At 31.5% G+C, this 17,801-nt stretch overlaps 1 protein-coding gene across 1 annotated transcript; it reads right to left on the bottom strand.

The window, feature by feature from the left end:
* Positions 1-7,606: 7,606 nt before the first annotated feature.
* On the bottom strand, positions 7,607-16,845 carry LOC139485675 (torsin-1A-like). The gene is made up of 4 exons (XM_071270308.1): positions 16,579-16,845; positions 15,289-15,464; positions 10,680-10,807; positions 7,607-8,018 (listed from the first exon to the last, which is right to left on the bottom strand). The coding sequence occupies exons 1-4, from the start codon at positions 16,762-16,764 to the stop codon at positions 7,750-7,752; spliced, it is 759 nt and encodes a 252-aa protein (XP_071126409.1). The 5' UTR covers positions 16,765-16,845; the 3' UTR covers positions 7,607-7,749.
* Positions 16,846-17,801: the final 956 nt, after the last annotated feature.

Here is a 17,801-nt window from a genome sequence, read left to right as displayed (position 1 = left end):
AGTACAATATTTAACAAACAAATAAACGAGAACTATAAACATATTAACATTAAGAAAAGTCTCACAAATTATTTATTCGTATTTTAGATTTTATCATATGCTATTGTTATTGCATGTTTATTTATTCTTTATGGAACTCCTGTAAACCAATACTTTTATAATGGCACCAAACATTGTTTTTCTGGTATATCAGAAGTTTTTGATGAATAAAGAAGACTATGAAGAATTGATTTTATTTTGGCAATATAAGATACTCAAAGATGTCGATACACCTGAGTGTTTACCACTTGACAATATATGTTACTTTTAACATGAGTTGTATTTATATACAGGTGTGTATTTTTACTTAATAATGAAACATCATTTAGTAAAACTTTTGATATATACTGATTAGTTGATCGACATTGAATGTATTGTTTTTATTGGTCAGGAATTGTAAGACACACATTGATTGTGTCACTTGAATTTTGTTTTCAAAAACTTTCTGATTTTTTTTGGGGAAATCATCTAAAATTATTTATTACATATAAGCTATATATGGATTTAATTTTTTGTTTTAAAATTTTGTTGAAATTACACTTAGAATTCGATAATGTTATTAGATTTCGAATACATTAGTGTACTTGCATTAGAGATTTTTAAAAGTGTGACACATGAAGGTAAAAGAGTAAAGAGTTACTAGTAGTCTACGGTTTGTAAAAAGTAAAATCACAAAAATACTGAACTTAGAGGAAGATTAATTTGGAAAGTCCATAATCACATGGCAAAATCAAATAACAAAACGCATAAAAAACGAATGGACAAAAACTGTCATATTCCTGACTTGGTACAGGCATTTTCAAATGAAGAAAATGGTGGATTAAACCTGGTTCTATAGCGCTAACCCTCTCACTTTAATGACAGTCTCATCAATTTCCGATATTTTTACATTGATGCGTTAAATAAACAGACACATAATTGATATGTATATATATTATATATGACTTTGTAAATACATACATTTTTAAGATTTTGGAAAAGAAGTAATGATGTTTACTATTAGAAATTAGCCACATACATATTTTAATACATACTTCTTATTTAAACCATATATAGTGATGAAACTTCTATAGAGACATCATATTTTGTGTTCCTTATTACTCACTGAAGTTTCCATACTTTAGAACAAATGTAATAATTTGAAATACATTCTTTATATCGGAACACATAAATAATGATGTTCCTATAACATATTTTTTGTACTGTAGATGTTAGATATATAAACTGGTTCCACGAATTGGGTTATTTTTATCGCTATGTTTATTTGTGTAATAAAGTGATGCCAAGAACCTTACACCTGTCGCTTATTGAACTCCTGTAAAACAAGACTATTATATATTTATTTCCATAAATTTATCACAAACAGTAGATTTAATTATGATATAAAAGAAAAAACAATTTAAAGGGAAGGATTTCAAAACCATTTTACAATATCAAAGTTAGCCAAAAAAAATATAAGATTTTAATTATCACACAACACTTTATGAATTCCATCAGTCTTTGTTATATCATTAAGGTGCATTATCTCCCTTTTTGTATTTAAAATATTGTTTTGTGGTTTTCAGTAATTTCAATAGCCAAAATTATGGAAAACTATATTTTAAAAACAATTTAACATAAAACATATGTATAATAGACATAAATAAACATGTTTAAGGAATTTAAAATTATTTTCTTTTTATTTTATCAATATGACACTCCATACTTTAGTATTAAAAAAGTAGTTCCAATAAAATTTGTACTCCATTTTTTTTTCAAGAGACCCTTTATATGATTTGAATTTGTCAGTTCATGAAACTTATTTATCACAAATAAACACTAGCATGATATTGTTAATGTTTCACTGTTTTTTTGTATAAATTGGTGAAGAAATGACAATGGTGAATTTTCTGCAAAAATTGGTGACTTTTTATGATAATATGATCTTTTGCTGATGAAACTAAAGAAATTACCCATGCCAATGGGTAGAACATTTTATGAGGAACATTTTGGTGTATCATAAGTATATAATTATTTGAATTGAAATATTGAAAAAACAATGATTTGTATTTTGCTTGTTAAGAAAAGCACATAATCCTTAAGGAAAACTTGCATGTTCGTGGATGTTTAATTTCGTTGTTTTGCAGAAGTCTGCAAATAAGCCTATAGAAAACTTATTCGTTGAACATTTAATTTTATGGTTCATCTGTACCCACGATATCCGCGAAAAGTGGTATCCAAGGAATAATAGTGCATCCACAGTAGGCAAGGTTGACTAGTTATGATAGTCGAGAAATAATCCACATGCTCATCTATTTGAAAGTTCCAAAACAAAATGTTGTTTTATGTTATTATTGCATCTATATCAAATTTGTTGACAGTTGTGTTGTCCCCTAACCCAAATCAATTTTTACAAAAAGCAACAACCATCAATGAGATATCCCGAACTATAGTATATATCTGTATATGGTTTCTTTGGAATTCAACAAAATCTTCCTTTACCGTACTGTATATTAGATTTCAATAATTACATTAGATGCATGTTTTATTGTAATTATATTATCCCGCGTTCCAACGAATAGCGGGACACATTTGTATTAACATGAACAATGCGTATGAAATTTCTAATTTAGTCACGTGAAAATTTCATGTTCGGGAAAATATTTTGAAAGCCTACACTTTCTACCCGACAGTCGCAGTGTCAAGATCGATTCTCCGATTCGAAAAGTCATTGCAAACGAGGTAAAAAGTGTCATCGCTAGTTCTAAGCAGGGCATGTTGAACATTATGAGCGCAATGATGGACTCCAGATTCAAACATTTACAATCCAACATTCAACAGTCGGAATTTGATATTTCCAACGCACCGATCACCAAGATAGAGGAAAGTGTATCTCACCATTTTAAGTTGCATAGAGAAAGGAAATGAAAACTAGTTTCGACAAAGTATGAACATTATTTCCAAGTCAACGGAGGCCCGTTCCTTGTTTGATACTCCTGATGTCAGCCTCTACAAAGTAGCCGCGGCAAAGGACAATATATCGGAAGGTATAGACTTAGTTCAAGAGCGTCAACAGCTTATTAAGTTAGAGGATTCTTCCGAATTTGGATGGCTTGTAGTGCAGAAATACATAACAAATCCTATAGCAGACAATTCTGAGAACGAGAAACGTATGAATAGAGCCCAAATCTAGAGCTGAAAGAAAAGTTAAAACGGAAAAGGCAAAAAAGCGTCCATGACCAGTTTCATATTACATAGACAGGAGCTCTGATGACAAAAAGGTCAACCTACAAGCCTGGTAAATGTTTCACTTGTGGAAACAGAGGCCATTGGAGTGACAATTGTCCACAAAACAAGAAGTCAAATAAAGTACATTCAATTTATTCCCTTTGAATAACATGAATAACGATTTGTTATCATTAGAAACAAAGATAAATAATGTTCGTTTCAAACATACATTTACTATTTTACCTTCTGCCTCAACAGTTGTCATCTGATACTGTTTTATACTTACCTGGTACACCTGTAGGTAGATTACAGACCAGGTTAGATAAATGAAAATTGGTAACTGATAATCAATATATTTTCGACATAATCGAGAACATTCTTATTTTATTTAGAGCTAGATTTATAGCCAGTATTGTTGGTCAGCTTATTTCCATGCTAGCCGCTTTTTGGCCATGTCGTACGTAGATATACTAGATTTCTTTATGATTGTGTTCTGTCTAAAGCCAATCTTGTATGAGAATATCGCACAAAGCTTTAAGTGAATTGATGTACTGGAATCTTCACTGTAAAAATATAAATACAGTAGGTGCAAAGATAAGCATGGTAATAGTCAATACTTTGTTTGACTGTGAAATTTTTTTGTGACGCGGGCTTCGGTGGTAACACTACACCATTGCTGAGTCTCAATTTGAGAATTTTGAAACATTTGGTAATTGGACCAAATCCGAAATGGGTGAAAGTTCTACATGAATAGAGTTAAAATGTGTAACAAGGGTATTAAAGACATTTAAAAATATCACTGAAAACAAATAAATTAGAATTAATTCAGATAACAAGAATGCTGAGCATATTTTGAAAGTAGGTAGCAAAAAATTGAAATTACAATCAATTTCTACCTCTATTCGTGATTTTTGCAAAGTTCAAAAGATTAACTTAACACCTAATTGGATACCAAGAACTGAAAATAATGATGCAGATTATTTCAGCAGAGTCATGGATCATGACGATTGGGGCATATAATCTTCGATTTATCATTATTTGTGACATTTATGGGACAAATGTACGGTAGACAGATTTGCTACCCCGAGTGGACTTCTGCTCCTTATTGGCCTATTTTACATAGAAATGGTGAATATTACGATTTGTGATAAATATTTATTATTTAACTCAGAATAATTGTATTGTCAAGGGGGCAGGGAAAATGGTGTTTTCAAGACAGGGTTGTTAAATTTCAGATTGATAGCTATGAGGCTAGCGTTTTGATTTGGTAATTCTATTTTGCAGGAATAAGATTGAGGTAGAATGTCGGAATAGCTGTGGAAGCAAGCGGAGTTCCTAGAGACCATATTTTGAATGATTTAACCGGAAAGATGTCATCATTTCTTCTCGACTCAAGAAGTAACAATACGAACAAGAAGTACCTTTCAAATTGCAACAGATGGAGCACATTCATCAAAGTTCATAGTTTTAATAATTTATCGGCTGCTCCTATTCACGTCGCATTATACATAACTAAATTGATAGACAAAAACTGTTATCCAAATGTTATTAATGGTGCTATTTATTCTTTAAAATTGGAACATGAGCTGAATGGTTTTGCTGACCCTTTGCTAATTCTTTCGTTAAATCATTACAAGAATCAGCGAAGAGGTTAAACGGAAAACCTGTCAACAAGAAAGAATCTGTTAGTATCGACATTATTATTGAACTATGTACAAAATTCAAAGATTCTGATTATTATTTAGAGATTTAGCAACGATATTGTTAAGTTTTCAAGGTTTTTCTCTGTTTCGACGAGCTTAGTTCTTTAAAATGTAAAGACGTAACTGTGTATGATGAATTTTTGAAATTATTTATTTCTCAAAGCAAAACGACCAGTAAAGACAGGGTAATGAAATGTTGATTGCAAAAGGGAAAACTATAGCATGTCCAGTCAGTATTTTCAAAAATTATATTAAGTTGGCTAAATTGAACCTGAATTCAGATTTTTACATACATTGTATTTCGACCTATATTTACAAAAATAAGAAAATAAGTTACATAGCAGCTAGAAAAAATATATTGAAAAGACTCAAATTAGTCTACGTTGAGTTTGGGTTTACATTCCATGCAACCGCTACTACTAGTTCAGAAGTTAATGAGCGATGCATTAAAAGGCATGGCAGATGGAAGTCTGACAATAGCAAAGACGGCTTTACTGCTGACACTTTAGAAAACAGACTTTCTGTATCTCAGAGTCTTGGATTTTAGACTTTTGTACCCATATTGCAACCCTTTCTTTGTACGTTTTCCAGCTGTCTTTGTTATCGGCAATATGAATATATTGTTTTGTTTTATCATATCCTATTTATGTAGGGGAAAACGGTTAAGGTAATACTTACATTTTCCAGCATTTCAACGAATAGCAGGAAACTTTTGTATTATTGATGTGTATGATTTTTCTAATTTAGTACCGTGAAAACTTTAATGTGCGGGAAAATATTTCGAAAGCCTTCACTTTCTACGAAGTTCCCCATAAATTCTTATGAATTTATGCTTATGAATTGTATTTTTAACTTAAAATCCGATGTCCTTCAAGCTGTCTGGGTTATCAGCTAGCTGTCTGGGTTATCGGCAAAAAGCCTATGTATTTAGGGGGGAAATGTTAAGGTAATAATACGTTATTCCAATTGGATGCACTGCAACATCGTGTTATTTCTTTATCAACTTCATTACACAATAAAATTTATCATTCATGATATACGAGGTCCCAACATAGAGTGCCAGGTAAACTAAAACTTTTAAAAAACGTGTTTTCATATTCCTGCTTAAAAAAATGAAATTACAAGTATTGAATGCTTCTTTCTGTAACTTCATAGGGGTGTTAAAGTGTTTCCGTGTGCACATTTTTAGAATGAAGCGCTTCCGCGCTGCATACAAAATGTAGTCCAAAATTATTCCATTTCAAAATGTATATTCAAAATTATTCCATTTCACTTTAAATCCGGAAATTTTATCTAGATCTTATTGTATAGCTTTATTGTTGATATTCACCTCATATGTACCAAATTTAAGGTTATATCTATTTATATTACAGAACTTTCTTGGTATTTCTAATAGGAAGATTTAGTATACTTAACGACACAATTATTTTTATTTACCTGTGTAGAATTTAAAAACCGTTTTATTCAAAAGTGAGGATTTTGTATACCTTGTTTAATATTTCACAGTGATATCTTACCATAGCTTTGTTTACACTTGTTTATTTACTTTTGACCTTAAATATTTATCCCTAACAACTTTATTAACTATGCATAAGGATTCAGGTATCGCATATCAAATCTAATCGTTCATATCTAGTGAGTTAAGACTTCCAAGTGATATTTCATCTTGTGTTTTTCTATGTTGTGATGTTATACTATTGTCTCAGTAAATGGGAAAAGGTTTGGTACCATTAAAACGTTTAATCCCGCTGCAAATGTTTGCACATATTTATGCAATGTATACATGTTTCTCGTTTCTCGTTTTTTTATATAGATCAGATCGCTGGTTTTTCCCGTTTGAATGGTTTAAACCTTGTAATTGTGGGACCCTTTATAGCTTGTTGTTCGGTATGAGCCAAGGCTCTATGTTGAAGGCCGTACCTAGACCTATAATTTACTTTTATAAATTATTAATTGGATGGAGAATTGTCTCATTGGCACTCATACCACATCTTCATATACCTATTCAGTCAACGCTTTTACATCCCAATGAAGTTACAAAAAGAAACATTCAATTCTAAAATAATTTATATTTCCAGATTGATCAAATTCTCCGTGAGACTTGTAGGAATTACTTACATATAATAGTATCTTTTAACACACATATTGGCAAGGTTAAACGTGCACAGTCTAAGTTGTGTGCAGGGTAGTGCCGACTAATGCTTTTACCGGAGATGTCTTTTTTATTACATAATTCTGATTGTTGTCGTCATTTTTAAACACGGTACAATGTCATACACGGCTTAAAGGTTAGATATTCATATTCAGTTTTGTTATTAAACTGCATTTAAAAAACTGAATTGATATGGCAATGCTATGAAGACAAAACAAGCGCTGATCATTTTTGACATTCCTATTATGAGTACGATGTCGATTTGGGATATGTGTGCACTAACAAATATATCATATATATGGTCCTTCTTTTATGATTGAATAAAAAATCATAACTTTGTTCTTGACCCTTTGAAAGAGTGGCGAAAGATAACCGAGGAACAGTCAAACTCATAGATCGACAATACAGTTAAAACGCCATGGCTTGAAAAAGAAAACGACAAACAGACAAATAATAACACACAAGACACAACATGATAACTAAAGACTGAGCAACACGAACCCAGAAGTATATGAATATATACTAAATGCAGTAAGATTTAAAAACAAAAAATCTCTTCTATCTGATGTCAAAATTAAAAAACAAGTAAGCAATGCAAGCAATAAAGATATCCCATCCTGTACTTAGGTATTTTGTGTATTGTTCTTATCAGTCTTCTTCCATAACAAACACGGCCCTGTCTGGTATCCTTTTACATCCTGTTGTAGAAAAAATTTGTTCATCCTCAGGAAAATACTGTAATTGAGCTGCAATTTCTCGCACTTTTTTCTTCTTAACTTTACTATAATTAGTGTAATATTTCTTTTTCAATAAAAAGTCTTTAATACACTGACGGATATGTTTTTTCTCTAAAGGTAGGAATGGAACATAGGCTGAAATCATGTGGCGTAGGATTATCTCACTTTGATAAAATCCACCTGAATATAAAATGATTACAGTATACAATTCTTAAAAAATAGATCGATTTATAGCGTCACTTTTGATAACAGAACAAAATTTCCTTATTCAAACTGACAATATTACATGGGTTTGCTTTTAAATAATTGACTTGAGCTCCTGATATTACCCAAGTTTTTGTCGCAGATCATTTTGCGCAGGTTTTAGTTTTCTAAATAGGACTTTTTTTAAATTGATTGTAATATCGGCGTCTTTTGCTTTTGGCCATAGAGTTCCTCTCACTCCTGAGTTTTTTATGTCCCCTTGGTTTATTTCATTTCTTTATACATGTTAAAAATTTGAATTTTATTTTTGGTTAATTGATGTTTTAACTTCAAGGAGCTATTTCGAATTCCAATTCGAGTAAAAACAACTATGTGAATCGCATTAACGAAGACGTTAACAAGAATGCAACATTACATAAATAGCTATTGCTTTGACCAATCTTAAATGCAAAAAAATATCTGTTTCGTAAACAATAGAATTGTACAAAATCTTAATGTTCATGCTTTTTAATTTTTATATTCCAGATTACAGATGTCTGTCACCACTTAACAACGTTGTAAGGAGATCCTTAAATGAATAATGGGCAAATTGTTCAAATCTTCAATACAGTCAGTGATCGAGATATGTATTCTGTATTGTTAATTAACTCATCATAGATACCAGGATTAAATATCTGTATTAAACATACTCATAATCAAAAATATGAATTAATGGCAGATCTAGATTTCTCACCTTTTATTAAACATACACATTATTAACATGCATTCACTTGAGCATGTTTAGAGTTTTGGTGCATAGGTGTGATAGTCTTGAAACGACAGTAATAATATCGTTTTTGGTTTTTTTTTGGTTTTATTATGGCCTATAGCCATTTCTGGCATGATGATATGCACCATATGCTCTCTTTTTCATAATACTAAATGATCAAAATCAGTAGGTGGATTACTCCTTTAAAAAATATTTCTGTAGAGAAATAAGCAGATGCGGTACGATTGCCAATATTAATGAGACAATTATCCACCAGAGATCAAATGACGTTAATGGAAGCATCAAAGGCAACGATACGGTCTACAACAATGATATGAACTCATAACTAATAATCAGCTATAAAAGGCTCCGACATAAAATTTGTGAGACAATTAAATCCAAACCAACGGCCTTATTTATAGCAAAACAATTTACAAAAAACAAAAATGATAGACATGCAGCAATGCCAACTACTGATCGACCGTCTCTTTACTTTGGACAAGCAAATTAAGAATGTGACGAGATTAGAAATGTTTCTATATGCGTTTACTTTTCTACATTGGCTAGAGGTATAGGGGAGGGTTGAGATCTCATAAACATGTTTAACCCCGCCCCATTTTTGTGCCTGTCCCAAGTCAGGAGCCTCTGGCCTTTGTTAGTCTTGTATTATTTTTAATTCTAGTTTCTTGTGTACAATTTGGAGTTTAGTATGGCGTTCATTATCACTGAACTAGTATATAGATTTGTTAAGGGGCCAGCTGATGGACGCCTCCGGGTGCGGAAATTTCTCGCTGCATTGAAGACCTGTTGGTGACCTTCTGTTGTTGTCTTTTCTATGGTCGGGTTGTTGTCGTTTTGACACATTCCCCCATTTCCATTCTCAATTTTATTCTGAACGCTCCATTTACAGGGGACAGTGCTGTAAAAGCACACCATAGGAACTAAATGTCAAACTCAGTAATAATTTTCCTAAATCAACAATTGATACAATACACAAAAACAATTATTATAAAAATAATAGAATCAAAGCACGAAAGAAGTAAAGATACCAAATAGACATTCAAATATATAAATTGAACATAAACTGACAAATGCATGATTTAAGGAGAAGCAAACAGACAAATAACAGTACACAAAACACGAAACAGATAACTTAAGATTAAAGAACACGAATTTTAAAGTTTGTATAAAGTATACATTTGCTAAAACTGAAACTTGTCTTCAAAGATCAGTACGAGTTATGTCTCTTACCAGAAATGTTCGTTAATTATGCACATATTTATGACGTCATTTACCAGATAGAAGGGACCGCCAGTATCTCCGCTCTATTAATGAGCATAAAGCAACCTCTTGTTCGTCAACATGCAGGCTCATCTAGATTTAATGATGTTTTTTTAATAGAAAATTAAAAAAACACTATTTGCTAAGAACAGCACTGCTGATTATCAATTAATAATTTAGATTGCCAAACAAATTGTTCAACATAGCATCACATTTGTTCAACCGCTCACTCAGCATGGGAAGGAAGTGGCGATGCTCCTTAACGCTCGAATTATGTTAACTAAAACTAAAGTTTTTGTTGGATGCAACGATCGATGATCATTTTCGTAAACTCCAGCTTTCTCTACGCAATAAAGTTAGCCTAAAGTGTGGAAAAAAGCTAAGGGCTACAAGCGATCGGGCAATCAATTATTTGATCTCCATCATGAGGATAGGCATTGAATGCAACTTAGTTATCTTATTTGTTTAAAAACACACATTTTCACCTTACATGTACCAGCCATATGCTTACATTTTAAATTTAGATACCACTTTACAGTGTTGATTTTATTAGATGACTTCAGTTTGAGAAAGGCTGTACTATAATTCTTCTGAACACTTTTACTTACTTGTTTCTGAATTAGCAGCTGCGGTTGTGACTAACTTTTCCACATCCTTTAGTTCTATTGAATCTCTGTCTTTCCCTTCATGGTAGAAATGTAGTGTTTGGTGCAGTATCTCTGTTCCTGCTGTATTACTATAAAAAAATAATTAATGTTTAATCACAATATGTTTACATGTTGTGTATTGTATCTTTGTATAAGATAGATGTACATGTGTTTATTCTTTGTACGTGTAGAGTAATTTCAATAATGGCTCATACCACGATGGCAACTAAATGGACATTTTTAATATAAAATAAATTATTCTTTATGAGCCTGCCTCAAGTATGAAGCCACTTACTCAGTGTTGGATGTTGGTTGTTGTCTATATTTTATTTATATCATTTTATATTAATTAATCAGGATGGTTTTTTTTTTTGGAGTTTGTTTGGTATTTTTTCAGATTTGTCAACTGGGGGTCTTCTCTGTATAGGTTTTTGTTCTGGAAGGCCTTATATTGTTATGTAATGACTCTGGTGTGGTTATTCTATCTTTTTGAAATTTTTAGAAGGAATTCAAGAAAGACATCAACAAAATTTGTCTTCCATAATAGTAATAGTTTAACTAAATTAAATGAATTAAAAAATTGTGTGTTCCTCTGAAAGCAAAATATAGAAAATAATTCGGTCAATGCGATTAACATTAATATTTTTTTTTGGATTTGATATAATTGTATTTGTCATCATACGTAAACATTAATTCAAAAGAATGTGACCCATCAAACAGTTTAACAATCCACCAAAATTTTGTATGATAACATTAAGAATGGAAACGTAGGATCTGCCAAAGAGACAACAACCCGAGCAAATGGCAGAAAACAGCTCGACACAACGAGAAAATATCGCACCTGGAGATGAGCAACTACACAAAACACAAAGAAGTGTACTAGTTCAGCAAAAATAAAAATCAATCTAACCCCGAAACGTAGAAATGAACCAAAATAAAAAAAAAATAAAAACACAAAAATAACAAAAGACAGATGATCCTGACTTAATGAAAGCAAAACAATGCAGTGGGTGAAACATGTAATCTGATGGGTATACACATTTACTGTGCTAAACTACGTACTTTAGTTTAGATTTTAAGGAAAATATTTCAAAGCAAAGATTGTACATAAAAGACAATCATTAAGTGTTAGCAACTTTTCTGAGTTTCTAAGTTTTTATGAGATTGAACACGCGGAAGACGGTAGTTTTGGAAGACATTAATTTACTTAAAAATGTGTTAATTATTTTCCTGAAAAGTAACTGCACACAAAAAGTTGACTGCACTCATCTAAATGTTTTGAAAAACCCAAAACGGTTATTTTGATACTATCCATATTGGTTATTGGTCTCAATTCGTTACTCTGGATCGTCAAGAATATTTCAATCAGCTATAAACGTTTTTCTTTTGTTTTTTGGTGGATAACCGTCTTATTTGAAATCATACTTCATCCTTTCATTTTATCATTTCAAAACACTTTTTTGATCTGAGCATCACTAATGAATATTATGTAGATGAAACGCGCAGCTGGCATATCAAATCATAAGCCTGGTACATTTGATAACGATAAACAACACAGTGTCGATTCCACTGCTGGCGGACGTTTCGTCCCCGTGGGTTACACCAGCTCAATATAGTTAGCACTTCGAAGTTTCAGTGAAATGTGCCTTAAGACATAAACATATGATCTGTGTAAGGTCTTTATTTTCCCTGATTAAAATACCAACTTAAAGTTACTTGAAAATTCAAATTCAATTGAAAGTTGTTTTGTGCGTTACTGCCAATTTGGGTTTTACAGCTTAATTTTTTTTTATCTTGAATATGTTATATGCATAACAATTTTGTCAAAGAAATATCACAAAACGTCGTATACGCCCATTTTAACTAAAAGCAACAGTAGCATACCGCTGTTGTTCAAAAGTCAAAAATAAATTCAGGCAAAACAAATCCGGGTTGTAAACTAAAACCGATGAAAACGCATCAACTGCTAGCATAAGAGGAAAATAACGGATCGATAGAAACACTGAACTGCAACAAAAACAATCTCCCACATACATAGCCATGGAATATTTGTTACAAATGCCATATTCCTGACTTGGCAATGTCATATGAAACGAATTACTTAAAGTTATGATATTATGGAAATTTAACAATGCATGTGTATATTCTAAACTTAGTCCTTTAAAATGGACGATTTTGTTAACACTCACGAATCCATAACATATGATCGAATAAATTATTTCATTCAGCGAAAACTTTCCCTGCTAGTTAACTTGCATGTTTTATTACCTATTATTACTAAACTCGATCTTAATGAAGACAGACTCGTGGAGCACGTGACAATTAAGTAAAATGATAGACGATAGACATGCAAAAGCGATGTTTTCTTTCAATATTTTTCAATGCATTTCTAACTTTTTTTTTAACAATTAAATAAGTTGGTGTATTAAATTGTGCTTTTGAAACCAATTTACACTGTTCACCTTCCAGAGCATGTTCGTTTACATTATTTTAATCATTACTGTTCCACTAGCATTCGTGCAGTGCGGTTGCCGAAGGTCTATTGAGAGGTCCAGTGGTTAAGGTCGCTTCATACGGAAAAGCTATCTAACAATGATTCAATAGCAGCAAATTTAACCCCAAAAAAATATAAGATAAAGAATGTTATTTAAAAGAAAATTCTTGTTCACATGTTTAAAAAAAACTTTAATCAAGTATATATATAAAACGTATTCAACTTTTTTTTAATTTGAAAGTATCATTTATATTACTTTCGAAACAAATATTGTTAAGCTTCGTTAACATATCACTACACTGAAGGAGTATATGTTTTTATAAAACAAAACTTATCATGACACTATTCAACAACCCGAATGTTTTATGATTCGAGTGTAGGATTTTTACAAATAGAATTATACAATTATGCAATCTCATTGATTCAAACTTTATTCGAAATCTTACTTTGACCTTCCGTGTACAGTTTTTCGTGTTATATGTTTATTACAATAGTTTAAAAGTTCTTGATTTTCTACATTTACTGAACATTATCAATTTATAATGGAATTTATATGACTGGGACCTTTGATAACTATCCACTCGATCAAACGACTAAACATTCTTATTTCCAAAGGGGCACACATCCTTGTATTTTATAATAAGATGTTATAACATGTTATCCTTATTCTATATTATTTAAAAAAAAACTTATTGCAAAAAAAGAGAGAGAAAACAGTTATTCTGTATAACGTGACGGTACCCAAATTGCACCTATTTTGACAGTTTTTTCACCTACGTTTTTTTATGATCAAGAAATAAATGTCCTTAATGTGTTTATTTTGTAGCCCTAACCTTCTTTATTGTATAGGTACACCAATTTGATTTTTAATCCATATTGAGTCATAAAAAAATGGGTTTGAATCAACCTCCAAACTATCCATGATTCTTTAATGAGGAGTACCCAAATTGCATCCATGCTTAAATTCACATCGTCAAAAGTCTAATAACCGAGCTTTTGTTTAATTTCTTCAAATATTTTGAACAATTGGATATTAGTCCATGCTTACTCTCCATATTTTACGAAATGGATACTTATAATATATTGTATTTGCTAATTTTAAAAAGATGACGTTTTGATGACGTCGCATGATGACGTTTTCGTACATTTTGCTTTTTCAGTAAACAGTCCATGTGTTGATAAATACTGTGAACGTTTTGTGTATATCTAAATATGTTTACCTATGTTGAAAGACGTGCATAGTATCAAATCATAAAAATTCACATTGTTTAGTCTCTAGGAAATCTTGTAAGATTTCCGTTGCTATTTTTTCTAAATAGGTGTAATTTGGGTACTCGGTGCAATTTGGGTACCCTTACGTTAGTTAGTTTTTTTTTTTTCTTTTTGTTTTGTTTTATTGAAACTATGTCATTAAACAAGAATAGCATACTAAAATTTAATGTTTTATGTCCCGTAAAAAAACCATAGCATCCCTTTTTATAAAGTTATTATAAATAAAGGCAACAGTAGTATACCGCTGTTCAAACTCATAAATTCCATGGACAAAAAACAAAATCGGGGTAACAAACTAAAACTGAGGGAAACGCATTAAATATAAGAGGAGAACAACGACACAACACTGCGATGTAACACACACAGAAACGGACCAAGCATCAGACAAAATCCCACGAGAATAACAAATATAACATCAAAACCAAATACATGAATTTGGGATAGTTACGTACCGTGACACGTCTTATCGCAATGTGAATTTACACTCAAAAAAAAAAACAAAAAAAAACGAAGCAACGTTAAAATGTAACACACACAGAAACGAACATATTAACATTTCAATTGTTTATATTTCTTGGAATTACAATAATATTGTAAGAGGTACTTGACATTGGTTTTTTAAATACAAAAATAAACATACGTGGTATGATTGCCATTGAGACAACTCTAGATTAATTAGTGAGTTTTATTACACATTCAATATGAGCAAGCAATAGGGCGTACTTAAACTAAATTCATGAGAAAAGAATATACCATTTTAAATACTTGTAAAGTTTATCGGGCTCCTTCAATACAATCTCTCACCTTATGAAAATGAAGATAGCTTTTCTATAGTTTATACCACTAAGATTATCATAATAATCCAGGTATGGCTTTATTGTATCTATCAGACCTGGTGGCATCGCATCTACCTCATCAAATATAAACATAGACCTCTCACAGTTATTGACACTTGTCTCTATAAGTTCTTTCAGTTCTTGCTTCAAAATAAGGAACCAAAGAGTTATTATATAACTTCTTATTAAATTAAGAATGGAAACAGGGAATGTGTCAAAGAGATAACAACCCTACCAATGAATGCATTAACATTATACTTGACTACATTCTAAACCACATACAAAGGTATGAATACCATAGAATATTTTGCAGAAAGGCAGCAATGTAAAGTTTGAAGAGTGTATATGTGTATCAGGGATATCCTCTCTCAATGCAAAAATAAACACAACAACATTTGATAAAGAAGAACACATAATGCGAATGCATGCATCACAAAACAAAATAAAAGGAAAGGAAACAGTGCGATATGTTATAAAATATAAGATATACAACAGACTTGAGATGGGTGAGTTAGGTAGAACTCAATAGTAAATAAAATGTTCTTGATCTTTATGTTTTCTAATAAATAAACTTATCATAGATACCAGGACTAAATTTTGAATATACGCCAGACACGCGTTTCGTCTACAAAAGACTCATCAGCACGCGTTTCGTCTACAAAAGACTCATCAGTGACGCTCGAATAAAAAAAATTACTGAATGATTATTCAGAATATACAAATCATCATTTTGTTTGTATTGTATGTTTTTTGTTTAAGTTCATTTTTATGTTTTTGAGTTAAGTGTGACGTCCATTTTCATTTGACTATTATACATTTTTAATAAAGGGTCAGCTGAAACCTTTCTCCGGTTGCAAAAATGTCCTTCTTTTCCCCTGTTATGTGGTAAAATGTTTGATAATACTACTTAGAAAAAACGAAAATATTAAAGGTATTACTATTGAAGATATATGCTGATAACACAAAACAAATTTCAGATGGTTCACCAGAAACCTTAGATGCATCTCTGTGTGTTTTAGAATTATAAGCTGAATGGTCTGGTTTGAAGATAAATTTAGAGAAAACAAATGTAGTTTGGATTGGGTAAAAGAAATAAAGCCATAATATAGTGTGTGTAAAGTGGGGATTTGAGTGGGGTTTCAACAGATTTACGCTCCTCTGCATTAAATATTCGGTCGACTTACAAGAAATAGAAACACTAAATTACAAACCCAAACATAAATAAATAGAAATTATCCAAAGGAAAATCCTATTTTACCTTATATTGCCTTATATCTATCTTGTGGGAAAAAACTGTTGATGAAAAAAGAAAGTGAACAAATTGACTTTTAATTCCTTTTTCGTATATACTTTCTGCAATAATAGAACTAGTGGTAGTCTTTCCTGTGCCTGCACCACCATGTAATGATAAAGATAATGCCTTTGACGGATTTTCGTCGACCATATGGGCCTTTATGTGCCTTCTAACAGCTTTCAGAGCAATATGTTGCCCATATATCTTATCTTGTAAACTTCTGGATAGACCTGAAACTGTAAAACGACAAACAGTTTTGAAACAAACGCAGCTATTTACAATTAGTTTTAATGATAATAATAAGTGTCGGAGCTAGTATAAGATTCGCAGTTATTGCTCGTTCACGCGATGGTTGAACAAATTTGTAAGGGATCCGCGGAACCCAGTGTCTCGCCTTCTTTTGCTGTTAATCACAGGCTCAACAAAAATGAGGGAAAAAATTGATAAAAATATTTCTCTCGATACTATCTTTTGATTGTAAGAAGCTTCTCTTTGGTAAATATCCAGGATAGTTATTGAATCTAATAAATGTTTTAAAAACTTTTACTGCAGACTGTATGCAATGTTAACTTAAAAAAAAATCCATTTATAAGTAAAAAGCAAAAAAACAGGTCCAAAATGTTAACAAAATTTCCTCTACATATTAGTTTTTAATCACAAACATGCTTCTGTCTAAGTTTGGTACAAAGCCAGGATAGTTAAAGAAAGTTATTAAAAACTATAATCACAGAGTGAAAGTAATGTTAACTGGCCGAAAAAACGTCCATCTATAAGTAAAGTTTGGAAAGAAATCAATTAAGATCACTCCCATGAGTGGGGTTCGATCTCAAAACTTCAGTGTTGACTGGCCTGTGATTCCAGTAGTAACTACTGTGACCGCTAAGTAGTGAGAGCATTGACTTTAAATTTTTTAAAGAGGACCATACATTTATTGGCTAATTGATTACAAGTTGGTGGCAATTGGTTATTCAAAGGATATTTTAGTTTTTAAATATATTTCTTTCAGAGTGAGTATTGGTTTAAACGGCGTAGTCCTTGTTTCATGTAAATGTCATTATTCTCTACAGCACCATGAAATCCCAAATCTAAAATATTTCAATTTTTGGTTTGATAGCAATGGATCCTTCCTGAAACTCCAACATTGAGACATCTATTTTTTTCCACTTTTCTCTTTTTGCACGATAGGT

The sequence above is a fragment of the Mytilus edulis genome, chromosome 8 (assembly GCF_963676685.1).
Source record: "Mytilus edulis chromosome 8, xbMytEdul2.2, whole genome shotgun sequence".
In the NCBI taxonomy this organism is placed as follows: Eukaryota; Metazoa; Mollusca; class Bivalvia; order Mytilida; family Mytilidae; genus Mytilus; species Mytilus edulis.
Note: the sequence above shows the minus strand (reverse complement) of the source record. Positions and strands in the feature narration are given on the sequence as shown.